General features: G+C 42.3%; 2 protein-coding genes across 4 annotated transcripts in view; both read left to right on the top strand.

Annotated features, from left to right (window-relative positions):
- The window catches only part of trim9 (tripartite motif containing 9), a 41,207-nt gene extending 18,986 nt beyond the window's left edge, over positions 1-22,221 (top strand). For 2 of the 3 annotated variants that reach the window (XM_029428157.1, XM_029428158.1), the window contains exons 4-11: positions 7,879-7,989; positions 8,459-8,612; positions 8,696-8,841; positions 10,298-10,436; positions 12,047-12,085; positions 14,928-15,231; positions 17,158-17,320; positions 19,315-22,221. In XM_029428157.1, coding sequence (XP_029284017.1) covers positions 7,879-7,989; positions 8,459-8,612; positions 8,696-8,841; positions 10,298-10,436; positions 12,047-12,085; positions 14,928-15,231; positions 17,158-17,320; positions 19,315-19,392 — 1,134 coding nt within the window. In that variant the 3' untranslated portion in view covers positions 19,393-22,221. The remainder of the gene's footprint in view (positions 1-7,878; positions 7,990-8,458; positions 8,613-8,695; positions 8,842-10,297; positions 10,437-12,046; positions 12,086-14,927; positions 15,232-17,157; positions 17,321-19,314) is intronic. The other variant, XM_029428159.1, reaches the window with a different exon arrangement.
- LOC115006113 (platelet binding protein GspB-like) lies at positions 2,390-3,664 on the top strand. Its single transcript, XM_029428172.1, has one exon. It carries the CDS (start codon positions 2,390-2,392, stop codon positions 3,662-3,664), a length of 1,275 nt encoding a protein of 424 aa, XP_029284032.1.
- Positions 22,222-25,000: the final 2,779 nt, after the last annotated feature.

Here is a 25,000-nt window from a genome sequence, read left to right as displayed (position 1 = left end):
ATAGAGGAGCAGCGAATGTTTGAGGTCTTCCACATCGCTCGTTTCTTCATTGCAGCTCCACCCTTAACTATTTGATTTGCAAATCATTTCAGGACTTTCATGTTTTAAATTCACATATTTAGCTCCAAAGATCGAGCTGATTTCACTAAATTGATATATTTTTATTTACTCTTCTCTTTTACTTTAATAGTTTTTTTCTTTGGACTCTGAACAATGTGCACTGATCCCAGTATTTAGCTGCAGTCAACAAACCTCGTACACTTGGCAGGTTATAAATATAAAAGCTTTCACTCCCACAGCTACAGCTGACTGGAGCTCACTGCCTGCAGTCACACAAACTAACAGCAGCTTTTACTTTTGTTGCCTGTTGATGGAACACGCTGCGGCAGCTCTGGACTGCTTCTGCTTTTATTGCATATCAGTGCTCTGCTTGGACCTGCAGAGCAGCAGGGCTACAGAGCAGCAGAGTTACAGAGCAGTAGAGGTACAGAGCAGCAGAGCTACTGAGCAGCAGAGTTACAGAGCAGTAGAGGTACAGAGCAGCAGAGCTACAGAGCAGCAGGGCTACAGAGCAGCAGAGTTACAGAGCAGTAGAGGTACAGAGCAGCAGGGCTACTGAGCGGCAGAGGTACAGAGCAGCAGACTTACAGAGCAGCAGGGCTACTGAGCGGCAGAGCTACAGCGCAGTAGAGTTACAGAGCAGTAGAGTTACAGAGCAGTAGAGCTACAGAGCAGCAGAGTTACAGAGCAGCAGGGCTGCAGAGCTACAGATGGCCTGGTTTCGGGCGCCATTGTGCGCTTAACATGCAGGAATCTGTTCCCTTTATGATTGATTGGCTGCTCAGTGATGGAGGTTTAACGTGGGCGTCGGACACGTTCACACCTCCAGGACGGAGGAGTTATGATGCTCTCAGATGATGCTGCTGTCAGCCAACAGATCAGTGCCTCCAAGTGCTGCTCACTGAATCCTAATGCCAGAAAGATGGGACATGTTGTGTACAGCTGTTCCCTCGGAGACTCTGCCTCCATCACAGAAGAAGAAACTCTCTGCTAGCGGAGATATCAGGCCCCTCCTGCCTCCTGCAGCTGTGAGTGAATCAGTCCCCTGATGGACGTGTAGCTCTTTGTGTATTTTGCATTTATTTACATATTGAAAGCAGATTCTTGCTTAAAACAAAACGCCAGCTATGCATTTTATAGGAGTCAATGAAGCTAATGAAGATGAATCCTGCTGGTTCAGTCACTTGAAGCTCTGTTTTATGAGGAAGAAATCAATTAGTAAGAATATGAAGTCTTGCAGAGCTTCCTCTCCACTCGTCCTGCACGCTGACGCCACAGCCCGCTCACCATGGCGACGGCACGTGTGGAGCTTGTTGGAGGCGAGAGAAGAAGACTTCATCTCATGAGTCAGGAGTGTTTGGTACACACACTCAGTGATTTGTAGTAAATCTCTTTCATATTTCAAATTTCTTTCTCAGAACACATTTGACATCTGAGTACAAAAAGGTTTTAAAACTTAAATATTAGATCCTGAGTCTTCTCTGACTACTAGTCGCACTTCTTGGCCTGCTCGCTCTCACAGCGGGGAACTCTCTGCTTCTATGATTCATTTATTAAAACAGAACAGAGGCAATAGTCTGGAAATATATTTCCAATTATTTTCTCTTTTCCAGACCTGGAAAAAACAAACTTTGTTGAATCTGTAATTCACGTTAACTGTGATATTAATTCATTGGGAACTTTGAAAACATGCTTCAAACAAAATGTCGGCCTTTTACTGGAAACAATGAGCAGTCGCATTCGCAGAGCGTCGTTTAATACAACCGAACGCTGAACAACGGCGTAGTGGTGACCTGTCAATCACAGGTAGTCCCGCCCTGAATAGACGCTGCTTTATCCTCTATTTTACTCTAAATGTTTCCATCAGTTACTAAATGAACCTCATGTTGAAGAAGACTTGAAACTACAGATTGAGAGATAAACTCACTGAGGTAATAAATCAAGAGAGAAGTAGAAATATTTTCTCATAGACTTCTATACAACCAGAGGAGTCCCCCCCCTGCTGGAGGTTACGGAGAAGTAGAAACATTTTCTCATAGACTTCTATACACTCTGACTTCTCTTCGCCTCCTGCTGGATGTGAGAGAGAACGCAGCTTTAAGACACATCTGCGTTGGCTTCACTCTTCAGACTCTCGGCTGCTCTTGGTTGTATTTTGTCTCTGGAGGACGGAGCCGGTCTCGCTGTTTCCTCTCTTTCTGGTGTTTAAGTTGAGCACCAGCCGAATGCTTTAATTAATGTGTTTAATATGATCTGCTGTCAGTCTCTGTATTTCATCCGGGAGATCTCCCAGCGTCAGCAGTGGACTGATGCTGAAGTCTTCTGAGGGATGATTAGAGCAACACAAAGTGAATCACAAACTAAGTCTGCGTCTTCTGCGTCTTCTTCTACGTCCTCTGCGTCTTCTTCTGCGTCTTCTTCTGCGTCTTCTTCTGCGTCTTCTTCTGCGTCTTCTTCTGCGTCCTCTGCGTCTTCTTCTGCGTCTTCTTCTGCGTCCTCTGCGTCTTCTTCTGCATCTTCTTCTGCATCCTCTGTGTCTTCTGCTGCGTCTTCTTCTGCGTCTTCTTCTGCGTCCTCTGCATCTTCTTCTGCGTCTTCTGCGTCTTCTGCGTCTTCTTATACGTTCTCTGCGTCTTCTTCAGCGTCTTCTTCTGCGTCTTCTTCTGCGTCTTCTTCTGCGTCCTCTGCATCTTCTTCAGTATCCTCTGTGTCTTCTGCTGCGTCTTCTTCTGTGTCTTCTTCTGCGTCCTCTGCGTCTTCTTCTGCGTCCTCTGTGTCTTCTTCTGCGTCTTCTTCTGCGTCTTCTTCTGCGTCCTCTGTGTCTTCTTCTGCATCTTCTTCTGCGTCTTCTTCTGCGTCTTCTTCTGCGTCCTCTGTGTCTTCTTCTGCGTCTTCTTCTGCGTCTTCTTCTGCGTCCTCTGCGTCTTCTTCTGCGTCTTCTTCTGCGTCTTCTTCTGCGTCCTCTGCATCCTTTGAATCTTCTGCGTCCTCTGTGTTTTCTTTTGCGTCATCTGCGTCTTCTTCTGCGTCCTCTGCGTCTTCTTCTGCGTCCTCTGCGACTTCTTCTGCGTCTTCTTCTGCGTCTTCTTCTGCGTCCTCTGCGTCCTCTGCGTCTTCTTCTGCGTCTTCTTCTGCGTCCTCTGCGTCCTCTGCGTCTTCTTCTGCGTCTTCTTCTGCGTCCTCTGCGTCCTTTGCATCTTCTGCGTCCTCTGTGTCTTCTTTTGCGTCATCTGCGTCTTCTTCTGGGTCCTCTGCGTCCTTTGAATCTTCTGCGTCCTCTGTGTCTTCTTTTGCGTCATCTGCGTCTTCTTCTGCGTCTTATTCTGCGTCCTCTGCGTCTTCTTCTGCGTCCTCTGCGTCCTTTGCATCTTCTGCGTCCTCTGCGTCTTCTTCTGCGTCTTCTTCTGCGTCCTCTGCGTCCTTTGCATCTTCTGCGTCCTCTGCGTCCTCTGCGTCTTCTTCTGCGTCTTCTTCTGCATCCTCTGCGTCCTTTGCATCTTCTGCATCCTCTGCGTCTTCTTCTGCGTCTTCTTCTGCGTGCTCTGCGTTCTTTGCATCTTCTGCGTCCTCTGCGTCTTTTTCTGCGTCTTTTTCTGAGTTGTGACCTCCCTGTTGACTCCCTGTGTCGCTCCGGGGGAACCCTGCTCTCCATGGGAACTCTGCTCTCCGGGGGAACCCTGCTCACTGTGGGAACCCTGCTCTCCGGGGGATCCCTGCTCCTCGGGGTCCCAATGTTTCAAGCACAGACAGAACTCAGGAAATATAAAAACACACTGGAGGCAAATATGTAATTATTAATTCTCCGGCAGTGAAGGAAAGTTCTGGCTGCAGCAGAGGACATGAAATATTCATAGTGCTGAATGTGTCGCGGGATAATTCACCACTTTTGTGCTTTCTGTGAATCCGCAGCACAAACACTAAACTTTACTATTCACAAACCACATCAAATATTCAAGACAAACTAAAACTTTGCAAAAATTTTGGGGGGTATTTGTATTTGAAAAATAGTGAAAATAGTTTCTAGTAATTTTTCTTTCTGTTGGTTAATTGGCTAATAATCAGAATCCGGTTTAATGCCAATATTTCACCTGTAAGGAATTTGCTTTGGTGTTTTTGTAACATAAACATAGTAAAATAAATTTATATTACGAAAAAAGTATTGCAAAAATCAAGAAAATATATAAAGAAAAGAGAAATACAATAACAATGTGAAAAAAAGCTAAAAATATGTACAAGAAACAAAAATATAGAATAGAAGAAAAGAATATTATAAAAAATACATCTGAATAAAAAATGGGAATTTTGTGCAGAAATGTGCAAAATTGTGGAATGATGGTGCAAAGACACGAAGAGCACGAAGTAATAATCGTTTCAGTAAATTAGCTTCTACAATGTGAGACTTTAATATCTTTGGGTCGGTCGGACTAAATAAGAGATTTCATTCACAACATCCTATAATATAATAACGTTTCATAGACTTAACGATTCATTAGAAATGTTTGACGGATGAGTCGATAATGAAAACAATGGTTAAATCCTGTTGCTCTGTCAGGTGTAGTTATGTTTCCATGCAGGAAGTGAAGCTCATCCTTCTGCATGCGAGCAGGAAGCGCTCCACCCTCGTTGACAGCTGAGTGTCAGAGGAAGTGACACCTGACACTTCCTCTGACCGTCACTGCAGCGTGCAGCATACAGGAAGTGGTTTCATCCCTCACTTCATCTTCCTCTGAGGTTTCCCGCCACCTCCCTCACATGTCCTTTTGTCTTCCTCTCCTCCACCTCACCTCACTCCACTCACTCAAACCCCTCTCCTCCACCTCACTCGCACACTCCTCTTCCTCCACTCAGCCCACCTCCTCTCTCCCCATCACTCCACCTCCCTTCTCCACCTCCAACTCCACCTCCTCTCTCCACCTCACTCCACCTCCTCTCCTCCACCTCACTCCACCTCCTCTCCTCCACCTCACTCCACCTCCTCTCTCCTCCACCTCACTCCACCTCCTCTTCTCCAACTCACTCCACCTCCTCTCCTCCACCTCACTCCAACCTCTCTCCACTCACTCCACTCCTCTTCTCCACCTCACTCCACCTCCTCTCTCCACCTCACTCCACCTTCCTCTCCTCCACCTCACTCCACCTCCTCTTCTCCACCTCACTCCACCTCCTCTCTCCACCTCACTCCACCTCCTCTCCTCCACCTCACTCCACCTCCTCTTCTCCACCTTACTCCACCTCCTCTTCTCCACCTCACTCCACCTCCTCTTCTCCACCTCACTCCAGTAAACAGTAGTCTGCACATGTATTGTCCTCTATGAATTAGGAGGTTGTGATTCCAGCTGCGTAGGGAGGAGTGACAGTGTGACTCTGCAGGGAGGGGGGGCATGTTGCAGGCTGCACACAGCAGGGAGCACCAGAGTCACCAGAGCTCCTCGCTGTCCCGGACGAGGGTTAATTACAACACGATGCGTCTCACGTTATTTATTATCGTCAGACCTGCGATTACTTTACAAACACGTTTACAGAATCTTCTTCTACATCTTTGTACATTTATGTTTCTTGTACACATTTTTTTTTTATAATTATATTATATAATATTTCTATTAAAAAGAAATGTTTTTATAATAATTTGTATATTTTATATTTTTTATCTTATAATATTTTTTGTTTTGTCATATTTTATATAACATTTTTTTAAATAATGTTTTCTTATAATATATATATTCTTTATATTGTCTTTATTTTTCCATAATAATTTCTCTTACTGTGTTTATAATGCATCACTCCTAATAATAATAATAATAATAATAATAATAATAATAATAATAATAATAATAACCGGATTATCTCTTTATTATTATTATTATTATTATTATTATTATTATTATTATTATTATTATTATTATTATTATTATTATATTATATTCGTAGATTTTTCCATTTGCTGTGACATTGTGTGTTAATTATGCAGGACTGCTTTATATAAATATTAGATTAATATTAGTTCAACCAATAATATTTTAATATATAAATAATTTAAAAGATTATAGAAGAAGTATATAAAAATAAAGTAATAATATAAAAAAATTAATCGACATCAAATAAAAATAAATACATTAAAGTGCATAAAATAATAAATAATGAAAATAAACAAATAAATACATAAATACATATAAATCTTCTGTGTATTTGTTTGTATAAAATGTTTTTACTGTAAAGTGTCTGAGTATTTAGAAAAGCGCTATATAAATCTAATTTATTATTATTATTATTATTATTATTATTATTATTAATGATTTAAATCATTCAAACATGGCGGCCGCTGACCCCCTCCATCAGTCGCTGCTTGTTGCTGCGCTCGTCACCTGATCTGCTTCTCGTACTTCCTGTCGGTCTGCAGAAAGATTCTCCTCTCGGATAGCAACAGTGGAGTTTCTGTTTCCTAGCAACCCTCGGTCCAGCACCCCCGCTCCTTCCTCAGCGTGGCGAGGAGGCTCTGTGGACATCAGTAGTGTCGAGCGGCGGAGAGGGGGATCTCCCAAAAATCTCACAGATCAGATCAATGAAGCAATGGGGGGGATTAAAGTGGTGGGGGGGGGGAATTAAAGTGTGTGGGGGGGGGGGGGGGTTGTAACCCTGCAAGAACATTAAATTATTGATTTTTCTGAGGCACAAATCAATAACTGTGTCGATAATTCAGAAGCTTGGACAGTCCCCCCCCCCACCTGTGTGCTGCATGACTGACTCCATCCATCACTTTGATAATCCAGCTGCTAATCTGCATCTTTCATCTCCTTCATTCATCAACATCTCGTCTCTGCTGATATTCTGCCCTGTTACATTATATTATATTATATTATATTATTATATTATATTATATAATTATAGGAGAGGAGAGGAGAGGAGAGGAGAGGGGGGAGGGAGGAGATGGAGAGGAAGGAGAGGAGAGGAAGGGAGAGGAGAGGAGAGGAGAGGAGAGGGAAGAGAGAGGAGGGAGAGGAGAGGAGAGGAGAGGAGAGGAGAGGAGAGGACAGGAGGGAGAGGAGGGAGAGGACAGGACAGGGGGAGGAGGAAGGAGAGGAGAGGAGAGGACAGGACAGGAGAGGAGAGGAGAGGAGAGGACAGGAGAGGAGAGGAGAGGAGAGGAGAGGACAGGAGAGGAGAGGAGAGGACAGGAGAGGAGAGGAGAGGACAGGAGAGGAGAGGAGAGGACAGGACAGGAGAGGAGAGGAGAGAAAGGCGAGCGGAGGATTAGGAGGATATTAGAGGACAGGCAGGAGAGGACATACGGAGAGGAAAGGACAGGAGATGAGAGGAGAGGATAGGAGGGACAGGAGACTATAGGAAGTATAGGATAATATATTAGATATAATAGATTTACATTAGATTATATTTTTAATATATTATATTACATAATTATATATATATATTATATTATAATATATTATATTATAATAATATATTATATTACATTATATTATAATATTTTATATTACATTATATTATATTGCATCACATTACATTATATTATAATATATTATATTATAATATATTATATTATAATATAATATATTATATTACATTATATTATAATATTTTATATTACATTATATTATATTGCATCACATTACATCACGTTACAGTTAATATAATGTAATGTGTGCATCCTCCACAGCTCCTTGTGCTCCTGTTATTACAGGGCGATGATAACGTGAGATGATCTTCTGTCTGCTTCTTGTTGTTCTTGTAGAGTTTGACTCCCTCGAGGTCTTTTCATCTGTTCTGTCACATCACGTGTTGTTCACCTCTTTCCTGTCGCAGGTGGTCCGGGATCAGATCTCTCACTGCACGGTGAAGCTGCGTCAGACCACGGGGCTGATGGAGTACTGCCTGGAGGTCATCAAGGAGAACGACCCCAGTGGTTTCCTGCAGGTGAGTCTCTGCTGGCAGCTGCTTCACCCGAGCTACACTCAAGGAGCAGAGCGTGAGATGTTTACCTGCGACCCCCGTCACCAGACGAGCGTCTGCACTTCCCCTGTAACTGCAGACTGCAGCTCTGTGTCTTCACTTCCTGTTTGTTCATGTTTTATTGTTTATTATCATCTGCACTCGACTGCTTTATGAAGCGCTGAAAGCTTTCGTCAGAGCTGAACACAGAGAAGCAACACGTCTGAGATGTGAAGCGCTGACGATCTGTTTAGAAGTTTGTGCTTTGAAAGCTGCAATTTTCCCCGTGTTGCTTCTCGCCGTCGTATATTTAGTGACATTTCTCTACAGGAAGAAACAACGAAGAGAAAGTCCTCCTGAAAACACTGAAGACTGAAGTCTGCTCGCAATCATTTCACTGAAGTGTGTGTGTGTGTGTGTGTGTGTGTGTGTGTGTGTGTGTGTGTGTCCTCAGATCTCCGACGCTCTGATCCGGAGGGTCCACATGACGGAGGGTCAGTGGGGGAAGGGAACCCTCACCCCCAGGATGAACAGCGACTTCGACCTCACGCTGGACAGCGGCCCCCTCCTGCAGACCATCCACCAGCTGGACTTTGTGCAGATGAAAGGTGAGGGGGGGTTTGGACGTGTCTTTGTTTTGCTCGGAGCTGTAAACACAACATTAAAGTGTGTACATGTTTCTGCTCCTCAGTCCCGGCGGCTCCGATGCTGCAGCTGGAGGAATGCTGCACGCAGAACAACAGCGCCACGTTGTCATGGAAACAACCGCCGCTCTCCACCATCGCCTTGGACGGGTACATCCTGGAGCTGGACGACGGGAACATGGGGCCCTTCAGGGTAGGTGTCCCTCCTGCAGGTGCTCCAGGACTTATCTGCAGGGGGAGGGGCAGCGCGTTGTGGGGGGAACCCCTCAATGGCTCCGTGATAGTGAATCATGTCAGGTCATGTGATGATCCTGCAGGATCAGAGTGTATTCACAGCCCCCCCCCCCCCGATCTGTGTCCTGCTCAGGTAAAGCTCCTCCGTTGGAGCTGCAGCCTCTTCGTCTCGTCCTTTACACTCACAGCTGATTGTTGGCGTGATGGAGCCTCTAACACACACGTCCTACAGGCCGCGCGTCAGCTTCTGTTTCCTGTGCGTGTCTGTAGATGTACGTAGATGCTAACTGGAGGGTTGCGTTATATTTAACGGTGTGTGTGAAGCTGCAGCTGCTTCAGAGGCTTCGTGTGTTTCATTCATGTGTCTGAGCTCCATCACAGCTGACAGACGTGTTTCACTTGAGTTCATCTAAAGTGTTTTAACTTCATCAACTCTGAGCCGGAAGAAGTACTCGCATCCTTTGAGTACAAATACCACCGTTTAAAAGTACTCCATAAAAGTAAAAGTACAAATCAAGTACTTATTCTGCAGAATGTCTCTTTTCAAAGTTATATTATCATTAATTATTAAATATTAAATATTATATAATTCTGTTGTAACATGTAAGAAAATACTGTAAGATCAATGTGGAGCCACTTTTAGATACTTTATACTGAATCATAACATGTGTATTCTTTTATTTATTATTATTATTATTATTATTATTATTATTATTATTATTTATTATTTATTATTTATTATTATTATTATTATTATTATTTATTATTATTTATTATTGTTATTATTTATTATTATTTATTATTGTTATTATTTATTATTATTTATTAAAGTGTCAGTGAAATGTAGGGAAAGTAAAGTATATAATATTTCCCTTTTAGGTTTTATGTAAAATAATTTACTTTAGTTTATTGATGCATAAAATAAACATTAAGAGAAATTAAAATGGAAAAGAACGAGCAAATATTGATATTTTATTAAATACTATAATAAATATTGTAAAAAACATTATAAAAATATATAAGAAACATAAATATACCAAATAATAATACAATAAAAATAGGACAAATTAGTGTAAAGAATAAGTACATTATATCTGAATGGTAGTATTTCTACAAATACTGAAGTAAAGTACAAGTACTTAAATATTGAGTGCAGTACTTCAGTAGCTGCTTCTGTACAAGTATTTATTTTAAAGTGTGAGGGCCGCTTCCTGTCCTCTGACTCACTGAGGCTCGCCGACGCAGCGCCACACGGAGCTCGGCGAGTTGTGTCCCTGCGTCTATTTATACTGCGTGTGGGCCGCCGCGCCCGCGCTCCGTTCTACTAACTCTCTTATTACACAATAAAATCCAAAGTCTCTGTGCCATCGTTACACAGATGATGTATCTGCCTGACAGGAGGTGTGTGTTTGCAGGAAGTGTACGTGGGGACGGAGACCATCTGCACGGTGGACGGGCTGCACTTCAACAGCACCTACAAGGCCCGCGTGAAGGCGTTCAACGGCAGCGGAGTGGGACAGTACAGCAAGACCCTGATCATGCAGACGTCTGAGAGTACGTCAAGCATCGTGTGTGTGTGTGTGAGTGTGTGTGTGTGGGTGGGTGTGGGTGTGAGTGTGTGTGTGTGTGTGTGTGTGTGAGTGTGTGAGTGTGTGTGTGTGTGTGTGAGTGTGTGAGTGTGGGTGGGTGTGGGTGTGAGTGTGTGTGGGTGTGTGTGTGTGTGTGTGTGGGTGTGTGTGTGTGTGTGTGGGTGTGTGTGTGTGTGTGTGTGTGTGTGTGTGTGAGTGTGTGTGGGTGTGTGTGTGTGTGTGTGGGTGTGTGTGTGTGGGTGTGTGTGTGTGTGTGTGGGTGTGGGTGTGTGTGTGTGGGTGTGTGTGAGTGTGTGTGTGTGGGTGTGTGTGTGTGTGTGTGTGGGTGTGTGTGTGTGGGTGTGTGTGTGTGTGTGTGTGTGTGTGGGTGTGTGTGTGTGTGTGTGGGTGTGTGTGTGTGTGTGTGGGTGTGTGTGTGTGTGTGTGGGTGTGTGTGTGTGTGTGTGTGGGTGTGTGTGTGTGGTGTGTGTGTGTGTGTGTGTGGGTGTGTGTGTGTGTGTGTGTGTGGGTGTGTGTGTGGGTGTGTGTGTGGGTGTGTGTGTGTGTGTGTGTGTGTAATACATAAATCAAGCGAGCGTGTTCATGAAGATATTGAAAGTGATTTGATTGATCTCTCGTCACCACTTCCTGTTTCTTATCTCTGTAAATACCTGCTTTATGATTTCACTCTTTAAAGTTTTATATTTCCTAAATGTTTCTGTTGATGTTGAGCAGCTGGCAGGTGTAATAACTTCTGATAATATTGTAGTTCTGTAGTTCGTGTCTCCGTTTCTTCTTCTGGGAGGGACAGTTCATTAACAGCTGAAGACATCTTGACTCACAAAGATCTTAAGAATAATAAAATAAAGCCGCTTCACATCTTCACAAACACAAAGTTACTCCCAACGTCTTCTTTCAGATTTAAAACTACAGTTTGAGTTTTTAATTCTGTCTTTCAAAGAGCTGAGAGCATCAAACCTACACACACACACACACACACACACACACACACACACACACACACACACACACACACACACACACACACACACACTCACACACACACACACACACTCACACACACACACACACACACTCACACACACACACACACACACACACACACTCACACTCTCACACACACACTCACACACACACACACTCACACACACACTCACACACACACACACACACACACACACACACACACACACACTCACACACACACACACACACACACACACACACACACACACACACACTCACTAACCCCTCACTGTTTGCAGGATCTGGACCTGAGCTGTGATTTAGTTTTATTTCCTTTCTCTTTGTTTTCATTCTCTGTGCCCCCGAGCCGCCCACATGCAGAGTGTCTTTCTGTAGGTTTTGTGTCTCTTTGAGTGACATTTTGCAGGTGAGGTCCGGGGGCCCCTGACCCTGTGGGTTCAGTAATCCCTCTGCGCCTCTGGTGTGTTTTCGGCCGCTGGTTTACCTGCTTTTTTACTTTTCCTCCATCCTTCCCTCCCTCTGCACTGTCTGCTTCACGGCTGCGCGCCCCCCTCCCCCTCTCTTCTACTCCTTCATTTCACGTTTCAGCTGGACTCCCTCCGTGTGATATTCAGTCTATAGGCGAAGGTATGGACGGCTCTCGCTGACTCTTTCCTCTCTGCTCCCCCTGCCGTGCTCCACCTTCACACCTGCAGCCGGGCAGTCTGCTGCTCTGTGGGCTGCGCTTATTAAACCTCTTTCTTTCATTTCCTTTGGGAAATAAAGCTGTGTAATGAAACTTTACTGCTCTAGTGACAGCAATGAAAACACGTCCAGTGGAGCCCATATGAAGCGCAAACTGCCCTTCTGCTAAACTCCCATATATCTGTGTGTAGAGTCCAAAGTGTTGATTTATTTAAACACAGAGTCAAACAGTTTGCAAACGTATCAGCATTTGATTTATCCTGATTTATCCTGATTTATCTTGATTTATCCTGATTTATCCTGATTTATTTTGATTTATCCTGATTTATCTTGATGTACCCTGATGTATCCTGATTTATTCTGATTTATCTTGATGTATCCTGATTTATCCTGATTTATCTTGATGTATCTTGATTTATCCTGATTTATCCTGATTTATCCTGATTTATCTTGATTTATCCTGATGTATCTTGATTTATCCTGATTTATTTTGATTTATCCTGATTTATCTTGATGTATCTTGATTTATCTTGATGTATCCTGATTTATCCTGATTTATCTTGATTTATCTTGATGTATCCTGATTTATCCTGATGTATCCTGATTTATCTTGATGTATCTTGATGTATCCTGATTTATCCTGATTTATCTTGATGTATCTTGATTTATCCTGATTTATCCTGATTTATCCTGATTTATCTTGATTTATCTTGATGTATCCTGATTTATCTTGATGTATCCTGATTTATCTTGATGTATCTTGATGTATCCTGATTTATCCTGATTTATCTTGATGTATCTTGATTTATCCTGATTTATCTTGATTTATCTTGATGTATCCTGATTTATCTTGATGTATCCTGATTTATCTTGATGTATCTTGATGTATCCTGATTTATCCTGATTTATCTTGATGTATCTTGATTTATCCTGATTTATCCTGATTTATCCTGATTTATCTTGATTTATCTTGATGTATCCTGATTTATCTTGATGTATCCTGATTTATCCTGATGTATCTTGATTTATCCTGATGTATCTTGATGTATCCTGATTTATCCTGATTTATCTTGATGTATCTTGATGTATCCTGATTTATCCTGATTTATCTTGATGTATCCTGATTTATCCTGATTTATCCTGATTTATCCTGATGTATCCTGATTTATCTTGATGTATCCTGATTTATCCTGATGTATCCTGATTTATCTTGATGTATCCTGATGTATCCTGATTTATCTTGATGTATCCTGATTTATCTTGATTTATCCTGATTTATCCTGATTTATCCTGATTTATCTTGATTTATCCTGATTTATCCTGATTTATCCTGATGTATCTTGATTTATCCTGATGTATCCTGATTTATCTTGATGTATCCTGATTTATCCTGATGTATCCTGATTTATCTTGATGTATCCTGATGTATCCTGATTTATCTTGATGTATCCTGATTTATCTTGATTTATCCTGATTTATCCTGATTTATCTTGATGTATCCTGATTTATCTTGATTTATCCTGATTTATCCTGATTTATCCTGATTTATCCTGATGTATCTTGATTTATCCTGATGTATCCTGATTAATCCTGATTTATCCTGATTTATCCTGATTTATCCTGATGTATCCTGATTTATCCTGATGTATCTTGATTTATCCTGATGTATCCTGATTTATCCTGATGTATCTTGATTTATCCTGATTTATCCTGATTTATCTTGATTTATCCTGATTTATCCTGATTTATCTTGATTTATCCTGATTTATCCTGATTTATCCTGATTTATCCTGATGTATCCTGATTTATCCTGATGTATCTTGATTTATCCTGATGTATCCTGATTAATCCTGATTTATCCTGATGCAGGAGCTCACAGAAAGTTAAAGGGTCAGCTCACACATTACAACCACAGATGAATCCCTGCAGCTGTTTGTGGTTTTATTTACCAGCAACATAAAACAATTAGAATTTTTCTTTTGGTGCATAAATTAAAGTTATTAATATATTAAATGTTGTTTTGTTTTGCCACTTGGTGGCAGCGTAAGATTGACATATTATGATCCTATAAAGTTTAAATATGACGAACAATTAACAAATATTTGAATATTTACACTTTCAGTAGACAGAATAACATGCCATTCATTTGAATCGTGTTGATGTGAGAACATTATATTAAGTACATGTCACTCTTAAAGAACTCAACATGTGTCTGAAAATACAAGTTTTACTTTATTAGGCGTATGTCGGTTAAAACAGTGTCAACAGTACAATTAAACGTTTTGAAGCACGAATCATGAGAAAGAGGATTAATCTTCAAAAACATATTATTTTTTTGTCAAATGACTTCCAAGGTGTTTTTCTTTTTGAATTTTGGGTGAACTGACCCTTTACGATGAGAGCAAAACTAAGACATTAATAAAAGATGTCTTTTAAAGTCAATTTATTAATAATTGTATTATCTAAATGTCAAAGCCGGTGAAAACAAACGCTGATTATAATTTGCAGACTGTCTGACACAGGTGTGACATTATTGTAAATATTAAGATTATTAGTAAGTTATAGAGTTTAATAATATAAGTATATATAAGTATTAATCCTTAAAGTGATAGTGAATCTTCTAATGTTCTTTCTTATAATTATAATTCCTTTCATGAAGTTTTACAGTGTCACTCCCTCATCATCTGTGTGAAGTCATCACACACACAGCTGTGATGTTATTCATGTATGTGTGTGTGTGTGTGTGTGTGTGTGTGTGTGTGTGTGTGTGTGTGTGCGTGCACAGTCGCCTGGTTCACCTTCGACCCGGCCTCCGCTCACCAGGACATCATCCTCTCCAACGACAACCTGACAGTGTCGTGCAACAGCTACGACGACAGGGTGGTCATGGGTAATTCTGCGTTCTCCCGCGGCGTGCATTACTGGGAGATGACGGTGGATCGCTACGACAACCACCCGGACCCGGCCTTCGGGGTTGCTCGGGGCGACGTGCTGAAGGACGTCATGCTGGGGAAGGACGACAAGGCCTGGGCCATGTACGTGGACAACAACCGCTCCTGGTTCATGCACAACAACTCACACACAAACAGGTAAACACATAAACAGGTAAACACATAAACAGGTAAACACATAAACAGGTAAACACACAAACAGGTAAACACACAAACAGGTAAACACACAAACAGGTAAACACATAAACAGGTAAACACACAAACAGGTAAACACATAAACAGGTAAACACATAAACAGGTAAACACACAAACAGGTAAACACATAAACAGGTAAACACATAAACAGGTAAACACATAAACAGGTAAACACATAAACAGGTAAACACACAAACAGGTAAACACATAAACAGGTAAACACACAAACAGGTAAACACACAAACAGGTAAACACATAAACAGGTAAACACACAAACAGGTAAACACATAAACAGGTAAACACACAAACAGGTAAACACATAAACAGGTAAACACACAAACAGGTAAACACACAAACAGGTAAACACACAAACAGATAAACACACAAACAGGTAAACACACAAACAGATAAACACACAAACAGGTAAACACACAAACAGATAAACACACAAACAGGTAAACACATAAACAGGTAAACACACAAACAGGTAAACACATAAACAGGTAAACACACAAACAGGTAAACACAGTGAATGTTTGAGGTCCTCTGATGAAGACTGTGAGATGCAGCTGAAAGATCCAGAAACAGCTTCTACTGAAAGTGAAGAAAAAAAAACTAAAACTATTTAAGTAAAGTACAAGTACTACAAAACTGTACGATACTGTACTTAAATGTACTTCTGAGCTGCTCACACAGTCCAGGTGCAGGATGTGAGGACAGATGTTCTGCAGGAAGTGAGGTCAGATGTTCTGCAGGATATGAGGACAGATGTTCTGCAGGATGTGAGGACAGATGTTCTGCATGATATGAGGACAGATGTTCTGCATGATGTGTGGACAGATGTTCTGCAGGATGTGAGGACAGATGTTCTGCAGGATGTGAGGACAGATGTTCTGCAGGATGTGAGGACAGATGTTCTGCAGGATGTGAGGACAGATGTTCTGCAGGATGTGAGGACAGATGTTCTGCAGGATGTGAGGACAGATGTTCTGCAGGATGTGAGGACAGATGTTCTGCATGATGTGTGGACAGATGTTCTGCAGGATATGAGGACAGATGTTCTGCAGGATGTGAGGACAGATGTTCTGCATGATATGAGGACAGATGTTCTGCATGATGTGTGGACAGATGTTCTGCAGGATGTGAGGACAGATGTTCTGCAGGATGTGAGGACAGATGTTCTGCAGGATGTGAGGACAGATGTTCTGCAGGATGTGAGGACAGATGTTCTGCAGGATGTGAGGACAGATGTTCTGCAGGATGTGAGGACAGATGTTCTGCAGGATGTGAGGACAGATGTTCTGCATGATGTGAGGACAGATGTTCTGCAGGATGTGAGGACAGATGTTCTGCAGGATGTGAGGACAGATGTTCTGCAGGATGTGAGGACAGATGTTCTGCAGGATGTGAGGACAGATGTTCTGCAGGATGTGAGGACAGCAGATGTTCTGCAGGATGTGTAGGACAGATGTTCTGCAGGATGTGAGGACAGATGTTCTGCATGATGTGTGGACAGATGTTCTGCATGATGTGTGGACAGATGTTCTGCAGGATGTGAGGACAGATGTTCTGCAGGATGTGAGGACAGATGTTCTGCAGGATGTGAGGACAGATGTTCTGCAGGATGTGAGGACAGATGTTCTGCAGGATAGTGAGGACAGATGTTCTGCAGGATGTGAGGACAGATGTTCTGCATGATGTGAGGACAGATGTTCTGCAGGATGTGAGGACAGATGTTCTGCAGGATGTGAGGACAGATGTTCTGCAGGATGTGAGGACAGATGTTCTGCAGGATGTGAGGACAGATGTTCTGCAGGATGTGAGGACAGATTGTCTCTCATGTCTTCATTGAATGCTGTCTGTGTGCAGGACGGACGGCGGCATCTGTAAAGGAGCTACGATCGGTATCCTGCTGGACTTCTCCCGCGGAATCCTCATCTTCCTCATCAATGATGAGCAGCAGGGGCCGGTGGCTTTCGAAGCCCTGGAGGGCGTGTACTACCCCGCCATCAGCCTCAACAGAAATGTGCAGGTACACATGTAACTTAACATTCTTCCCTTTCTGCATCAGGAGAGTGTGTAAGTAATCTGGAGACGGCATCTTCGAAGAAGACACAAAACATTTCCCAACATGCGTTGTTTAGACAAACTAACTAAACATTGGTTCATTTCTTGTCTGAGAAAATATAAAACTTAATGAAATGACATTTTGTCTCAAAGATCCCTCGAAAAGGGGTGTTAGTTTATCTTAGCATAAAGACTGGAAACAGAGGGACACAGGCTATGAAAAGACCCTTTAGAGCAGCAGACACATTAAACACATGAGTGTTAGCTGTTTCCCTGCAGTTGCCAGGCCTTATGCTAAGCTACGTTAGCCGCTCTGACATGACAGTGGTGTCGATGTTCTCATTGAACCATTAGTGAAAAAGAGAATAAATAATGAGCTTTTCCTTTAAGATTCTGAAACCAAACTGTTTGTCTTCCTCTTCCACACTGTAACTATTTATAAGATTGTTATAACCGGAGGTTAAACTATCTATTTAGATTTATGCACCCCTCCCCCCGCCATGCTGCAGGCACAAACAGACGTTTTTACTTGTGGCTCAACAAGTTATCTTATGAGTGCAGTTATTATTCATTAAAACTGCTTTTCAAGTTTTACAAACACTCAGAGGATTAAACCTTGAAAGAGACTTCAAAGACTCGACAGCAGTTCGTTTCCTCCTGCTCTGTGTTGATGCTTCTCTGGAAGAAACGCTTCACATTTACTGAGGAAATAATTCAACAGCTCCACCTGCTGGAGATAAATATAAAACTCTACTGTCAATTATTAAGAGAAGACACTACAGGTGGACAGGGTCATACATGTTGTACACACTACAGGTGGACAGAGTCATACATGTTGTACACACTACAGGTGAACAGAGTCATACATGTTGTACACACTACAGGTGAACAGAGTCATACATGTTGTACACACTACAGGTGAACAGGGTCATACATGTTGTACACACTACAGGTGGACAGGGTCATACATGTTGTACACACTACAGGTGGACAGAGTCATACATGTTGTACACACTACAGGTGAACAGGGTCATACATGTTGTACACACTACAGGTGAACAGAGTCATACATGTTGTACACACTACAGGTGAACAGGGTCATACATGTTGTACACACTACAGGTGAACAGGGTCATACATGTTGTACACACTACAGGTGAACAGGGTCATACATGTTGTACACACTACAGGTGAACAGAGTCATACATGTTGTACACACTACAGGTGAACAGAGTCATACATGTTGTACACACTACAGGTGAACAGAGGTCATACATGTTGTACACACTACAGGTGAACAGAGGTCATACATGTTGTACACACTACAGGTGAACAGAGTCATACATGTTGTACACACTACAGGTGAACAGAGTCATACATGTTGTACACACTACAGGTGAACAGAGTCATACATGTTGTACACACTACAGGTGAACAGAGTCATACATGTTGTACACACTACAGGTGGAACAGAGTCATACATGTTGTACACACTACAGGTGACAGAGTCATACATGTTGTACACACTACAGGTGAACAGGGTCATACATGTTGTACACACTACAGGTGAACAGAGTCATACATGTTGTACACACTACAGGTGAACAGAGTCATACATGTTGTACACACTACAGGTGAACAGGTCATACATGTTGTACACACTACAGGTGAACAGAGTCAACATGTAACTAACAGATATATGAAGCTTCCCCACTTCATGACTCACATCAACACAAGTTTATATTACAAGTGTTTAATATGTACATGAGGCGTTATGTAATGTAGCTGTGGAGAGTTTACATCTACACACACAGTTACAAACACACACTCTGGATGTGTTCTGATGTTTTCTTTACACTCGTCTGACAGAAGACGAGTTCTGGAAGATATAAATTCATCAGCATGTGAAACATTATTTTGCTTTAACCGATATATTTGTATGTAAATGTTTTTCTGCAGATCACTCTGCACACTGGTCTACCTATCCCTGATTTCTACACCGCCGGGGAGGCAGACCCCACCGACTCTGTGTGCTAAAGACTCCCACACCGGGTGGGGAATCCCCCCCTCGTCCCCCTGACACACTGACCCCATGACTCTCTGTTCGAGGCCCCATCCAGCGCTGAGCCATGCCTTTATCATGCCTAAACCTTGGACACTTGGACCATCTGCACCAAAAAATGGACCATGCTTTGTACGAAGGTGTTACAGTTGAAGAAGGTGAAAAGTAATCTCAGAATGATGGATCATAATACCCTCTTAAAGGAATACTTTGATATTTAGGAGAAGTGCTCTTTGCTTTCTTTACGAGAGACACGAGGGCTGCAACTGAAGATTGATTTCATTTTTGTTGAATTTGGCAATTATGTTCTAGATTAATGGATTAATGGTTTGTCTATAAAAAGTCAGAAAATAGTAATGAATGTCCATCCCAGTGTCTCAAAGTCCTGGTGTCTTTAGATGTCTTGTCACTTTGATTTGATTTAAAAGCAGCAGATCTCCAGATTTGAGGCTGAAACAGACTTTAAAGACATTTCTGCAGGAAAATTACTTTAACGATTAATCGATTATTTAAATAATTTGAGATGAAATGGAAATCTCATTAGTTTAATCTGTACAAAAACAAAATGTAAAAGGTTTTACGGGGACAAAGAATTGTCTCATAAAACCACAATCTGTTGTTTTTACGTTTAGATGTTTGCACAGATTAAACAGATACAAAGTTATTTAGTGAGTTTTAGAGGTTTAGAGATGCCGGTAGGTGGATTTAATTAACTTTGGACAAAGCTAGGCTAGCTGTTTCCCTCTGTTTTCAGTCTTTATGCTAAGCTAAGTTAGCCCTTCAGACAGCCATGAAAGTGGTATCGGTCCTAACTCGCAGCCAGAAAGCAAATACGGATATTTCCTAAAGTATTGAACTATTCCTTTAGAAGGAAATAATTTGTTTTGTAAATGTGTTGACTTAGAACAAGTAGCCCCCCCATGTGAATGTGTGTGAGGTGTGTGTGGGGGAGGGGGGGTGATCCCTGGACGAGAGCAATAGTCTCAGCCGCGTCACTGTCGTATCCTCATCCGTGTACCTGAGGCGCTTTTCTTCGTGGCTTCGCTTACCTTCTGTATCGTCTGTAAAATATAATACAGCATCGTCGGCGTATGAAATGCTCCTGGATGCTTGGTGCAGCCTTTCTCTGCGGCTCTGAAAACAGGAGGGGTTTTGATGTAATGTATCATACAAGCGGGCGATTGTGTGCATTGAAGTGTGTTGTAAATGAAGTGTGAGATAATGACTGTGAAGCTCTTTGAAGAAGGTGCTACTGCAGCTCGCTTCATCCTGGCGTTTTCTACTGTAGGTGACTGAATCCTGGTAGTTTTGTAATATTGTTATTGAAATGATCTATTGCAAAGAGGTGTATAGCTAAATAAGTTATTGATGTTCAGAATCTTTTCAATAAGAATTCATCTTTGTTCTTTATTTGATGTTTAGTTATTACAGAAGGAAATAATCTTTTTCTCGCTTTAAAAATGTAGTTTGGAGTTTGTTCTCAAACTGTTTATGTCCCACTAAAGCAAACAGGAAGGTGATGATGCACTGGTCGGTTGTCGTGGCGTCACATTTGGGCAACAGTCTCCTCCACAGGCAACAACATGACAATGTTTTTAAATACTTTTTCCGTGTTCACACCAAACTCGGAACAAACCTTTCATGCAGGTGATGATTCCACACGAAGTCAATGCAGAGACACAATGCTCAAGGTTCTTTGGCACAGAAGGTCTTTAAGCTAAATGCTAACATGCTGATGTTTAGCAGGTATAATGTTTAACAAGTTCACCATTTCAGTTTAGCGTGTTAGCATGCTAACATTTGCCAAGTACAGCTGAGGCTGACGGGAATGTCTTTAGTTCTGCAGGTATTTGATCATAAGTCATATTTGAGCTGATGATGGCAACGTTTATTACAATTCCTCCTGAAGGAACCACGAATATTTGTACCCAATGTCAGAGCATCCAACAGCTGTTGAGATGTTTGACTCAAAACCTCAACTGTCAACCTGATGGCGCCGCTAGAAGAAACGTCAGAGTCACAGACATTAGGACTCATCCTCTGGGGATCATGAATATCTGTACAACATTTCATGCTGATCCAACATGTTGAGATATTTTAAGTGACAACTTGACCTGCTGGCAGTGTTGCCAGATGTACGACAATGATCGTATTTGTACGATAATTTTGGTCTCTGTACGGTGCACGGTCAGTAATGCCAAAAAGTGCCATAATGTACGATAATTTGAATTTAAATTAATTTCCAGATATCAAAATATGGATCCTGCTTCTGTGTTTACGCATCTCTGTCAGTTCAATAGACATGTCGCATATACACTAACTCATGGTGGCGCCAGAGGAAAGGATCCCCAACGCCATCAGGATTCATCCTCTGGGGATCAGGAGCGTCTTTAAAACCTTTCTTAGGAATTCATCCAGCAGTTGTTGAGATACTTGAGTGTGAGGAGCTGCGAGAAACGTTCCCCGGTGCGTCGAGACATCGGACATGTCGACACACAAGGTGCTGAGTTTGAGTGTCGTGGCCGTGCCTTCCCCCTCTTCAGTACGCACAAGATTTATGAAACTTTGCTACAAACTGATTCATCGCTTCAGCAGAGTAAACTGTAACATCTGTGATGCCTGACTGCACCTGCTGCTCAACTCAACAATAATGTTTGTTATGATATAATAACCGGTCAGGTGTCTCCCCTGGGTTAGTATTGATTGTAAACCATGTAGGACTGATATGTGGCTGCTCACTATGGTGTTCAGTGTATGTGCATGTGTGCTGACGATATTAAACCGACTGCTGCGAGTTGCTCGGCCTTTTGGATTCAAGCTTTTATTTATGCATTTCAAGGTGAGCCTCTTGTGTAATGAAACAAAAGCAGCCGCTGAGCGTCCTCGGACCTCGCAGACGCTCTCCAGCTTCACACAACCTCTGACTGCAGCTCCATGAAACACGACGGCTTCGGGTCAAACAGATGATTAAAGTTCCACATGACGACACGCGGCTCATACTTTTCAACACTAATTCTTTCCGCTCGGAACATTTTCTATATTTTAGATTGAAAGGTGTTTGTGAACATAAGAGGGTGCTGATGTGAACGCGTGTGTGATTGTAACATTTATTATTTCTGAACCTGCCAAATACACTAAAATAAAACTCCAGAGTTAAAGTCCATCATTCAGCCTCGTTAACCCTTTATCAATTATTAAGAGCCTGCACACAGTCGCTGGGCGACACTGGGTGTTATATATCCACATGTACATACGTGTGTGTGAGTGTGTGTGTGTGGTGTGTGTGGTGTGTGTGTGTGAGTGTGTGTGTGTGTGTGTGTGTGTGTGAGTGTGTGTGTGTGTGAGTGTGTTGTGAGTGTGTGTGTGTGAGTGTGTGTGTGTGTGTGTGTGAGTGTGTGTGTGTGAGTGTGTGTGTGTGTGAGTGTGTGTGTGTGTGGTGTGTGTGTGTGTGTGAGTGAGACTGTGTGTGTGTGAGTGTGTGTGTGAGTGTGTGTGTGTGTGTGGTGAGTGAGACTGTGTTGTGTGTGAGTGTGTGTGTGTGAGTGTGTGTGGTGTGTGTGAGTTGGACTGTGTGTGTGTGAGTGTGTGTGTGTGAGTGTGTGTGTGTGTGTGAGATGTGTGTGTGTGAGTGTGTGTGAGTGTGTGTGTGAGTGTGTGTGTGTGTGCGTGTGTGAGTGAGGACTGTGTGTGTGTGAGTGTGTGTGTGTGTGTGTGTGGTGTGTGTGTGTGTGTGAGTGTGTGTGTGTGTGCGTGTGTGTGTGTGTGTGTGTGTGTGTGGTGTGTGTGTGTGTGTGTGTGTGTGTGGTGTGTGTGTGTGGTGTGTGTGTGTGTGTGTGTGTGTGTGTGTGTGTGAGTGTGTGTGTGTGTGTGTGTTGTGTGTGTGTGTGTGTGTGTGTGGTGTGTGGTGTGTGTGTGTGTGGTGTGTGTGTGGTGTGTGTGTGTGTGTGTGTGTGAGTGTGTGTTGTGTGTGTGTGTGTGTGTGTGTGTGTGTGTGTGTGTGTGTGGTGGTGTGTGTGTGTGTGTGTGGTTGTGTGTGAGTGTGTGTGTGTGTGTGTGTGTGTGTGAGTGCGTGTGTGTGTGTGTGTGTGTGTGGTGTGTGGTGTGTGTGTGAGTGTGTGTGTGTGTGTGTGTAGTGTGTGTGTGTGAGTGAGACTGTGTGTGAGTGTGTGGTGTGTGTGTGTGTGTGTGTGAGGTGTGTGTGTGTGAGTGTGTGTGTGTGTGTGTGTGTGTGTGTGATGATTTAGTCTGATGCGAGGTGTTCGAGTTCATCACTGGATGTTATTTAGTGATATTTTATGAATTGAACATTATTATTACTTTGAGTTCAACACCGTGTGATTATTATGATTGTTATGATTATGTATCATCATATTACTGCTATAATTATGTGTAATATGAGCCTCTGTGTTCTTTTGTATGTGTGAATATTCAATAAATAGATGTCAACGAGGTCGTGTGATGTCTGGAATGTGTTTTATTTGTCTCCTGATGATTTCATATTTTATTGACTAATGAAGTGACTTAAAACTGATTCAGGTGTGTCCTATTAGTAAATAATGAATATGTCTATATACTGCAGGTGAAAACATGTCCATGCTCTGGTTCATTTACATCAGGGGGGTCAAACTCATTTAGTTCAGGGGCCACATGCAGCACAATGTGATGTCAAGTGTGCCGGACCAGTAACACCACAGTAACCTGTAAATAACCACAACTCCACATGTTCCCTTCCCACTCTGTTCACCTGTAGTGTGTACAATATGTATGAATGTTATAATACATAATGTTTATATTTAAACATCAACACTTGTAATATTAACTTGTGTTGATGTGAGTCATGAAGTGGGGAAGCTTCCGCTGGAACGTTTTTATTTTCAGAATAAAAACGTTTCTTCTTTTTTTCATACGTTTCCTTAAGAATCAGAATCAGAATTTGCTTTGGTGTGTAAAAATAAGACTTTTATAAAATACAAATTGTGTACAAGAAATATAAATATAGAAAACAGAATGTAATGAAAGAGATGACAGTACATTAAGGGAGCTGCATGTCAGGTGTAAATGTGTTTGTTCTCACTTAATCTGCACAAAGTCTCCGCCCGGCTTATCTGAAGCACCTTTTCCTGCTCTCAGCTCTGCAGCCCAGTGGGGGCCGGCCGGGGAACACCCTCCCCCTGCACCCACCAATGAGAAGCAGCAAAAGGAGGAGACTTCTGCATGAAAAGCAGCCACCATCTTACCTTGCTGCTTCACTTTCCAGCTAGGACAGCAGCACACAGACCTGCCATGGCCACGCCACTCACCGACCAGGAGAAGCGCAAGCAGATCAGCATCAGGGGGATTGTGGGAGTGGAGAATGTGGCAGAGCTGAAGAAGGGCTTCAATCGTCACCTGCACTTCACCCTGGTGAAGGACAGGAACATTGCAACTCCCAGGGATTATTACTTTGCCCTGGCTCACACTGTGAGGGATCACCTGGTGGGGAGATGGATCAGAACACAGCAGTTCTACCACGAAGCAGATCCAAAGGTACACTGTGAAGCTGAACGACCTCTCATGTAGTTCAGACTCTTTTCTTCTCTGCCA

The sequence above is a fragment of the Cottoperca gobio genome, unplaced genomic scaffold (assembly GCF_900634415.1).
Source record: "Cottoperca gobio unplaced genomic scaffold, fCotGob3.1 fCotGob3_487arrow_ctg1, whole genome shotgun sequence".
Classification (NCBI taxonomy): Eukaryota; Metazoa; Chordata; class Actinopteri; order Perciformes; family Bovichtidae; genus Cottoperca; species Cottoperca gobio.
This window is presented reverse-complemented; position numbering and strand designations above follow the sequence as displayed.

Excerpts from the sequence above, each read along its gene's own strand:
- LOC115006113 (XM_029428172.1), top strand. The coding sequence starts at position 2,390 with ATGATTAGAGCAACACAAAGTGAATCACAAACTAAGTCTGCGTCTTCT.